Genomic DNA, 10706 nt, shown 5'->3' with positions numbered 1-10706 from the left:
TTGAAAAGGCATTCATTAGTAATCGGCTACTGACTGAAATGCTCCCTAGATAATTTTGTCCTCATTCATGGGTGAGTATCAGATAATGACCAGAAAATCTAAACCATTGCTTAATATTTTTACAGTATGTGTAATAGACCATACCAGTTACTCTTTCAGAATTTACAATAGGGACATTGTTTTGCTGCCTAATCTCACACTGGCAATATTACCTTTCAAAGTAAACAAACTCATTATAAAGACAGGCAGTGCACCTTTTTTCTACTTACCCAATTTGTCACTGTCTTCATGTTAGACACTATAGTGCAGTAATCTGCAAACTTGGCTCTCCAGCTGTTAAGGAACTACAAGTGCCACAATGCATTGCAGGAGTCTGACAGCCAAAGTCATGATTCATAAAGGCACATGCATTGTGGGACTTGTAGTTCCTTAACAGCTGGAGAGCCAAGTTTGCAGATCACTGCTATAGTACAGTATAGTGCAAAGGCTTGCAGTCAGGGTTCAGACCACATGTCTATCTATCAGCCAATGGGGTTTAAAAACAAATACTTGGCTCAGCCAAGAATGATTTTGCCAATTAGTGGAGGGAAGGGTAATACATAAAAAAATATATTCCTGTTCCTTCCTATCTTGGGAACAAGAATGGCAGTTAAATAACATTTTCAAACCTGATATTAAATTATTTCTCAGTTAGATTAAACAGTGAATATCAATGCAATGCTGTCTAATGTCTAAGTCCATCTTTACTGTGTAGACTACATCTACAAAAAAGGCAAAAAGAATTCACTCTTGATACAATACAACAACTAAAGCAAAATAAGGCTGTTTTACCAGGATATTTTCATTTCTTTACTTAGAAGATACAGCTTAACAGAAGCATACAATGACAGCCCAGGTATTTTAACACCATCAATCCTTGTAACCACCTGAGCTTTTATGTTTTAATTAGGCTAGCCCAGTGAATGACTGAAGTCAGTAAACTTTATCTACTTATGGGTATTATTTGATCTTATTTGAGCATAAAGAGATGTTTGATTCGTGATAAAATATCTTCTAGACAACATAAGAAAATGTCCAGTTGAAACTTTGTTATTTTGATTTGAGCCAAGTTCTCATACATTTATACAGCATCAAATCTGACTGATGTAAATGAGGTGCCTTGTAAAACAAATCTATCATAGACAAAAACGTTGTCTTCTCTGTATATATATATATATATATATATATATATATATATATATATATATATATACACAAAATGATGTTTTATCGTAAATCTTTAAGCAGATTTTCATTTTCATTTCAGTTGTTGCCGAAGTTCATAAATGCTTTCTTAATCTGCAAAATAAAAAAATAAATAAAAAAAAGTTTCATAAACATTTTGTGACTGGGAAAATATCAAAAGCTCCACAAACAAGTTTTGAAAGATGGGACATACATGTGGCATTTCCATAATGCAAGACAACATTATTAATGTTTCCTTATGGACTGCAAAAAGGTTGTTTGTTTCCTACAGTCTTCATTAGTGATGGTAAATGAGGTACAAATAATTCTGATTTTTTTCCTTAATGCAGCTTGAAAATGGACCAGTCAAATTAAGATGAGGTCGGATTATATTGGTCCATTTTCAAGCTGCATAAATTTGCATTAAACGTCTGCATCAACTCAGAATTATTTGCATCTCACTGACCATCCCTAATCTTCATATAGATCAGTCTTTTGGCTCAAATTACTGTACTAACATAGGAACTAACATATGAATAGCAACCCTTTTCTCCCTCCACCCCCATCCATAGAACAAGGCAAACAGCTAAGAGCTAGGAGGCAGAATGCCGTAACTGTGTATGTTGCTTTAGCAAACAACTGTGCTTATTTTATTATTTTGAGTCTGCTTATTTCGTTTTTCAATAATTTCTAAATGAAAAATAAAATATATTTCAAGTACCAGCTCTTCTGCCTGTTCAGTAGATCCAGTTTATTAACAAATGTTTAAAAAGCTTAGAAAAGTATTTAGCTATACTGAATGGTTTCTTTTTCAATGTTATTAACTTACATTCTCTATAACAGAACTTATGTCCATTTTCTGTGGTTGCATGCTGCCTTCTTCGGAGTCACTTTTTGCTTCTGGGTCATCTCCCTCTGGAACATCTGGAGGGAGAGTGGAAGGAACAGTTTGGTTCTCATGAAGTTCTCCATTCTCCTGAAGTTCTCCATCTCCTTCCACTAGACCATTCTCTTCAGTTGAGCTGAGTTCAAGTTCTGAGTATAGCCTTGACTGTTCTTCCAAAACCTTTTCAAGTTGCTGTGAACAAGAAAATGTATAAAACAAGGTCTATAAGTTAAGACACTAGAATGCTGAAACACTGGAACCGAGAGTGTCTATTGTTTTTGATATGGTGGTCTTATATCACACCTATAAAGATGCAGGTTTCCTAACAACTGCTAAAGCCCTTCATTAGTGCATTTTTTTTAGTAATTTAAGTTATAAAGAGATAATTTCTTGGAAATATGGCATTAAACAGGTCTCAGTGTTGTATGCACTACAATGTTTCTTTTCATTTTGCTTATTCAGAACATGAGCAAGCTTAAGTGTAATTATATGTTTTACAGGGTAACAGTTGAATAGTCTAAAAGCAATTTAAAACATTGTAAAGAATCTTGAAATGTATGTTATGAATTTAAAGTGGACCTGAAATCTTGCACTGGAGAGATAGAAAACATAGGGAAATGCACCCTGTATTCCCCCTCATCTGTGACTAAGCACAAGTTGTAATTTGATCCCTCACCTGTGTCAGCTGAATGCCACAGCAGAGAGATAATTGGTAAACACAGGATGTTAACAATACAGTATGTCTGCTTCCATGAAAGCAGGAAGTAGACACACCACTGATTTATTGCAGGATTTTTATCAGCTGTAACAAATAAATGTTTTTCTTTAAAGTTTATGATGCTGTTGCTTATCTTTAAGAGCAGAGAGGAAGTTCTGAGTTGAGGTCCGCTTCAAGTTAGTTAAAGAAAAAAATTGCTTCCTTTTACATTTCAACTCAACTAAGATAAAACCTATTACTCCAACTTTTTTCAATCTTACAAGATTTTAAGTTAATGTTGGCTATACTTCAAACGTATCACCTCTAAGTGATGCTTCTGACCTCCAGCCTTGGCCCACTCTATTTTACACTAGTCTAGAGGCTTAGCAACCCATTAACTTTTAACAGAACCGCCAAAGAAGATGAAAGGGATGTTACAAACCTTTAAAGAAGCTCTGAGAATAATGGAGGTCATGGACACAATATTAGTGGCTGGATGAAGTTGATCTGATTGTCATTCTTAATGGTACTTACAGCGCTTGAGTTAATTTTGGGCCTCACTGTGGCAGGGGGCCTCACTCTACTGCTGGCGGCCGCCGACCTGCTCTGTGTGGTCCCAGGGGTCCCCAGTGAAAATTACTTACACAACCTCGCTCCTGCGTGGACTCCTCTTGCTGCGCTCTCCTCCTGTCACCTGGCCGCTCTCTCTCTCCTCCAGTCACCGCCGCTGGCGTCCTGTTTTCAGGGTTATCCAGCGGCGCCCCTTTAATGACGTCAGAGGTGCTGCCGGAAGTAACCATGGCATAGGATGCAGAAAGATGGCGACAGGAGGAGAGTGCTGGAAGAGCAGGAGAGCGCGCTGAGAGGAGTCTGCATTGGAACGAGGCTTCAAGTAAGTCGCTCTACCTGGGCTGGTGGGCTGAGCACCACCTCTAACTACTACCAGAACTTATAGCTCACTGCCTATACTGATAGCCCAACCTGTATCTGGCTACCTATATGCAGCACCTATAGCTCACTACCTATACTGAGAGCCCCACCTGTACCTGTTTACCTATATACAGCATGCGGGTGTGTGTCTAGCCGCCGTCAAAGGGGAGGGCTGTGACGGACGGTTGCGTGGCCGCAGCCGCGTCCTTGAACCGCCCGTGAAGAACTTGCGATCGCAATTGATTCTCTGCATCGATTGCGATTAAGATCAATAGAATCTAGATTGGTTGTGTAGGAGCATCTGCAGTCAATCTGGGCTCTTTCTTTTCTCAGCAGAGAGATAGCTGTAACTTAGGTGCAGGATGTCTTTTGATTTGTTAATTAGCTTGGACAATGCTTGTGTCCAAGGAGAATTTTTACTTTTAATTACCTCAGGGAGATGTCCCTAGTCACCAAATGGTGACTCTATTCAGAGAACGGCTGCCCTCACAGTTGGGGGCCAGACTGGCCAGAGCCATCCAGCCAGCATAGGAAAACATAGAGTTTTGATCTTTTGCATATTTACGGAATACCGTAAATAGGATAGTTATGAGAACGGTAACATTGGATCAGCAGAACCGTTCTGCATCTTTTGATACCAGCCGAGAGGGGCCAGGGGCCCCTACAACCAAGTTATCAAACTTCTCAAGAACTGGATCCAATGCCCTAGCCATGTCTGATGTCATATTAATCTGTATTTTCCGACAAGTATGAATTTGCTATCCACCTAAATATGACATGTATTGTTTATGAGTTACGGCATTTTATAAGTTTAACCCTAAAATCTCTCAGAGGGAATGAACTGTCATTGGTGATTAATTCAGAGGGGGGCAGGCACGGCCACACTCCCGAGCCAGCTTCATCAAAAGCACATGGCCAGCAGGCGGACCTCAGTCCTCATTTTCCACCTTCATGAGAGCTGCTGCTACTTTGAGGAACAGTGGTGGCCATCGTCTGAACTTTGCTCCTGGACTGAAACAAAGCACATTTTCCATGTGCTCAGATTTTCCCAGAAAGGACATCTTTCAGTTACAGTTACAGTTCAGTTTCTTGAACTGTAAGTATCCGTTTTTTCCTCATTTTTATTTTCTATACTGTGTTAACCTTTGTCTCAATAATTGTTGATTTTAACGATTTTCTGTATATATTAATTATTCATATTGCATATTTAATAAACGACGTTCAAACGTCCTTTGTTTATTCAGCTACCCTATTATTCAGCTATACACAGAAACTGAACCCAGACTTCTGGAGAGATGCTACTATGGTCGTGAGCTAGACAAAATAGAGTGTTTTTAACCGTTTTATTTGCAGGTCTAGAAATAGCTAGTCAGTGGGTGCTTCTGGCCCAGGAAAGCAGAAGTGGTGGCAGTTATACCCTGAAATAGTGTGTAATTTGTAAGTACCGTAACCTCACAGGCTCCCTTCTGGTCGGTCTGCTGCCCAAATTCCGACGGTTTCTGCGCATCGAATGCGACCACATCTTGCATGGTCTGTGCGCTGAAACCGATTGGAAGGCAATTTGCGGTCTGGGCACGAGGAGTCCTGTAACAGACACCACTACACCTGTGTCCAGTTTTCAGGGGGTCAGCCACTGCCGAATTTGATCCTGTAAGGCTGCAAGGATTACAGATCCGGTTTGCCTGTTCTCTTCCATGGATTCCAGTTTCAGCACTGCTTGGCATTGATGGTGCTGCAGACCAGTGTAAGAGCGGGACCACTTGCTGGGAGGCTCAGCAACAGCGGTCTGGCCTTGGACAGAACAGGTAGCAGAGGGAAGTAGAACAGGCCTCGGCACGTGGCGGCACCACCAGCTGTGCTGGTGAAGGGCAGGGATAGCATTCCTGGCAGAATAATGGCGGCTGGGTATACGCCATTGTGGAGCAACACTGTTCATCAGTCTGCGGAAGGGGGCACAGTCCACAAACTGGTAGGGCAGCAGCTGTTGGCCCAACAGCCTTGCCAGGAGTGCATTATTTTTGACAACAAAAGGATCACTTGCAGGGAGCATCCGCTTCCTCAGCAACATTTCTGGCACAGAGGCCTGACGATGGAACATTGGTGACTTAGAGGAAACCAACAAGGGTGATGATGAGGTGCTTGCCGAGGTCTGGAGTCCTCTTCCAGCCTGGCATGCAGAGGGATTTGAACTGGAATGGGACTGAGCAAGTTGGATAGGGACAGGACAAGTAGAAAAAGAAGAGGAAGGGGCCTGTTGCTGCTGCTTTTCCTCCACCCATCTTATTGTAATTTTTTACATATTCAAACTCCCATCTGTGGTGGTTACGCAGATGGCTTATCAGCCCTGAAGTGCTGAACCCAGTGCCCGATTTGCCTCTGCTCACCGATTTACGGCACACAGAACAGACTGCCCTGGATTCATCCTCTTCCCGAACAGTAAAATAATTCCATGATGGGGACATGCGTGCACATGGAGCAGTGGTGCGAGTGGTGCAACCTGTTCTAGCACGTCCATGCTCAGCATTGGACTGGTGGGTACTGACAGACGGGAAAGCACTTGCAGGCTGCTGGCCAACCGTCTGCTCTGTTTCTCCAATTTGCTCACGCCTGCTAGTGCCTAACCCACCAGATGGCGACCACGTTGGATCAGCCACCTCATCATCCAAAATATCATCCAGTTCAACCAAAGCACTGGAACACATAAGTGACTCTTCTGTACCCTCCACCTGGCCACCAAACACGTCTGTAGTTGACTGGTGGTGATGTTGACTGGTGACACTGGATGAAGAAAACACAAGGGCCATTTCTGTCAACACAGAACCCACCACTTCTTGGGAGCTTGGTCCCATGGTCTCCTCCAATGCCTGCTCCCAATCCTTCTGCACATCTCTCTCATCGACGTAGGTGTGCTTTACTTCTGGAGGAGAGTACTGGGAGGAAGCAACCTCGTCAAGAGAAGCAGCTACGGTCGGGTTCTGGTCATGAGGAACCTGGCGGCCACTACTGGTGCTGCTGCAACTAGCTTCAAGTCCCTCAGACAGGGTAGAGGGTTCCTGATCTAAATAATCGACAACTCTCTTCGCCTGCTGCTCTGTCTAAATTTTCCTGCGTGCAAACACAGGGAAGAGATCTCTGACCAGGGGGGAGCGCTTCCTGCTGCTGCTGCCACCCTCAACAGCCTGATCACGTACTTCATGTGATCCACCAACACCACCATTACTCCATTTTCTTTTAGGCTACTTTCCCACCAGGACGTTGCGTTTTAGGGGACGTTATGGTCGCATAACGTGCCCCTAATGCAATGCCTGGTGGTGTTGGATGTGGACGTCAGACTGAGCCATGTTGTGCAGCTCACTCTGGCGTCCCTGATGCCGTGATGCGTACTCTTGGACACATGCGGCATCACGTGGTCCCGCCAGCCAATCGCCGCACAGAGCGGCCGCTCCGGAAGGAAACACTGTACGTCACACCGTGCAGTGAATATTAATTAGCCATGTGGCTGGCCAAGGAGGAGGAGGGGAGACCTCCTCCTCCAACACTACTGAGCATGTGCAAACAGTCTAACGTGGCTTAGCCACTTATAACGTACAGCACGCAGCACTTTCACTTGACGTGCTGCGTTACAATGTAATGCCACGTGGGCACTGTGAACAGCCTGTAACGTTTAACTGTGAAAGCAGCCTTAGGAGTGGCAGGAAATTGCTGCTGCTCTCGCTCCATTGTTTTGGGGCCACAAACTTTATTGGGAAAGGGGTATGAGCAACAGAACAGATAACAAAGTAAGGGGGTGAAATAAATGTAAAAAAATAAAAAATAAAGAAAAAATATATGAACTTAGAAAACAAAAAAAACAAAAAAATTGCACTACACTCAACTAAGCAATCACCTAACTCATTCTCACTCTGTCAAACACTAAGCCTGCAACCTGGCTGGCTCTGTCTAACCCTCTCTCCACACAGCAACTACTAACACGCTACACTACAATCTATCACTCAAACTAACAATCTGTCTGTCACTCTCTCACAAATACACCTAGCTAGCTAGCTACTACTAATATAGCTCACACCAATCTAATTCTCTCACACAGTATTTAAAAAGACTTTTGGTTTATATACAGTCTTTAAAAAGACTATTGTTTTATGTTGAAACAACTAATATGGGTCTGTCTCTCCTCTCTCTCCAACATCAGACTGAAACCCACAAGCTTCATGACTATACACCTCTCTTATATACAAAATGGGTGGGATAGCTGATGATAGGTAGCTAGGGAGCTGGTTGCTAACATAGGATTGGTTGGTTTTTGTTAAGACTCTAATTGGTGCTGAAATTCCTATTTTAATGCAGAAATCCTGTTGGTTTCATTTTTAAGCTTCTGTCTAGGGTCTTCTTTCTGATTGGCTGAAAAAATCTGCATTCTGATGGAATTCCGTATAGCAATTCTGGAATTACCATTTAGTGCTATAGTGTAACATCCGCAGTTATGGCGGCTGCACACACGCAGGGTGTTTCCGCAGCCGCCTTGCCTTCTTGTTCAGAGACATCGCCAGTGCCTCTGGCATTTAGTACACCGAGGACGGGTCTGTCGTTTGCACATAGAGTTGCTGTATCGTGCGGGCGCGCGGAGACAGGACCTTTATGCAAGGAGGAGGCGCGTCAGCTGACCGGCCGGTCGGCTGACGTCAGAGGAAGATGCACGGCTCTCCGGATTGGCTGATTGTTGTGGGGTCTCCTCTGCTTCATAAGCCTTCTCTGTTCACTCGTAACTTCTCTGCTGTTGCGAATACTTATGTGCTAGCGCTCAGACCTCAGATAGTATCTGGTGTGCTTTGTTCTGGGAGGAAACCAGGGATTTCACACAAGACTAGGATTATTATATACTGTTATTGATATTCTGTGTATGACTCTTGCTACCCTCTGACTCTGCTCTTGCTTATCGTTCCTGTGCCCATCTGACTCTGTTGCTGAACCCTGCCTGATATCTGACTATTCTCTTGCCTGTTGATTCTGTACTGTGCCTGCTCGCTCGTTACTGATCTTAGCCTGTCTGACCTCTCTACTCACCAGTGAGCCCTTGTCACTGGTGAGGTGCTCCTCTGATAGTACCCACCAGTAGAGATGGGCCGAACGGTTCGTCGACGAACGGTTCCAGGCGAACTTCAGGTGGTTCGCCTTCGCCGGTGAAGGCGAACTTTCCCGGAAGTTCGATTCGCCCCATAATGCTTTTTGAGGGTCAACTTTTACCCTCTGCATCACAGTCAGCTGGCGCATCAGAATCAGATTCACTTTTTTTTCGCCAAGCACTACTGGGCCGTGCCCGGAATTGGACTTGGCACATGAATACAGGGCCTATACATAGAAACATCTGAGACATCAGAACATATACATCAATACAACACATATCTACACATATATACTGTATATATATATATATATATATACATAAACCACAATTCTCCATAGCTAGGTTGGTTACAAGCAGAAAGTCTACGGGGGGAGAGCATGAGCAGAGTTTATGGAGTTCAGCGAGTTTACTGCTGAGGGGAAGAAGCTGTTTTTGTGTCTCATGGTCTTTGTGGAGATGGACCTATACCTCAGATACCTCCGCCCCAAGGGGAGCGGATTGAAAAACTGGTGGCCAGGGTGTGAGGGGTCCTTGGCAATCTTCATTGCTCTGGAGCGTAGTCTGACAATGTAGAGGAAGTCCAGGGCAGGGAGTGTGTGCCCGATTATCTTTTCCGCTGACCTGATGACCCTCTGTAGTTTGCGCCTGTCACTTTCAGTGGAGCCAGCATACCAGACAAGGATGGAAGAACAGAGGACGGATTCGATGGTTGCGGTATAGAAGTTCGTCAGGAGTTTCAGGGACATGCTGAACTTCTTCAGTTGGCAGAGAAAGTAAAGCCTCTGCTGGGCTTTCCTCTGGGTCGAGACAGTGTTTGCCTTCCACTTCAGGGTGCTGGAGATGGTGGTGCCCAGGAGGCGGGCACAGGGCACTTTTTCCACCAACATCCCTCCAATGTGCAGTGGAGGTGGGGTGGGGGCATGCTTCCTAAAGTCAATGATGATTTCAACGTTTTTTGCATTGTTGAGGACCAGCTTGTTCTCCCTGCACCAGTGGCAAATCCTGTCGACCTGGTGGCGGTATGCCTGATCGTCGTTGCCGGAGATCAGGCCGACTATAGTGGTGTCATCCGCAAATTTGATTACCTTGACAGAATTCGCTGAGGATCTGCAATTGTTCGTGTAGAGGGAGAACAGGAATGGTGACAAGACGCAGCCTTGTGGGGCCCCTGTGTTGGTGATCTTTGGCTGCGAGGTGATGGAGCCCAGCTTGACAACCTGAGATCTGTTTGTAAGGAAGTCCCTGATCCACAGTTGAAGTGTGGGGTGGACTCCGAGCTCAGACAGATTTTCTTGTAGTATATGGGGGCTAATGGTGTTAAATGCCGAGCTGAAGTCGAGGAGGAGGACCCTTGCATATGAATTTGGTTTGTCGAGGTGATTGTTGACAAGCTCCAGACAGATGTTAATGGCATCGTCGGTCGACCTATTTGCCCTATAAGCAAATTGATATGGGTCTAATTGGGCTTCTGTTTTGTGCTTGAGAAGGGGCAGGACTGCTTTTTCAAAAGTTTTCATTATGACTGACGTGAGAGCGACAGGTCTGAAGTTTTTGAGGTCAGACGCGCTCTGCTTTTTGGGAACCGGGATGATGGTGGACTGCTTGAAACATGCCGGTACTTTGCCACTCACTAGGGACCTGTTGAAGATGTAGCCAATCCGGCTATACTAAGTCCTGGAGCCCCACCCCCCTTATATAAGGCAGGCTCCAGCGGCCATTAGCTTTACTCGTGAGCCTGCTAGAGACAGAATAGGGACAGCTGCTGCAGACTTGTTCTCCTAGGGACAGATTAGTCAGGCTCTTGCCTTCTTAGCTTGCTTAGCTGAATCTTATTGCTATAATAGCGC

At 44.4% G+C, this 10706-nt stretch overlaps 1 protein-coding gene across 2 annotated transcripts in view; it reads right to left on the bottom strand.

The window, feature by feature from the left end:
- Positions 1 to 725: 725 nt before the first annotated feature.
- Positions 726 to 10706, bottom strand: part of ITPRID1 (ITPR interacting domain containing 1) — a 337509-nt gene continuing 327528 nt past the window's right edge. For both annotated transcript variants that reach the window (XM_068236573.1, XM_068236574.1), the window contains exons 14-15: positions 2054 to 2302; positions 726 to 1338 (exon numbers count right to left, since the gene is read on the bottom strand). In XM_068236573.1, the coding sequence (XP_068092674.1) occupies positions 1303 to 1338; positions 2054 to 2302 (285 nt within the window). In that variant the 3' untranslated portion in view covers positions 726 to 1302. The remainder of the gene's footprint in view (positions 1339 to 2053; positions 2303 to 10706) is intronic.

Source organism: Hyperolius riggenbachi, chromosome 5, assembly GCF_040937935.1.
Source record: "Hyperolius riggenbachi isolate aHypRig1 chromosome 5, aHypRig1.pri, whole genome shotgun sequence".
Lineage (NCBI taxonomy): Eukaryota > Metazoa > Chordata > Amphibia > Anura > Hyperoliidae > Hyperolius > Hyperolius riggenbachi.
The sequence above is the reverse complement of the archived record's forward strand: the minus strand, read 5'-3'. Positions and strand labels throughout refer to the sequence as shown.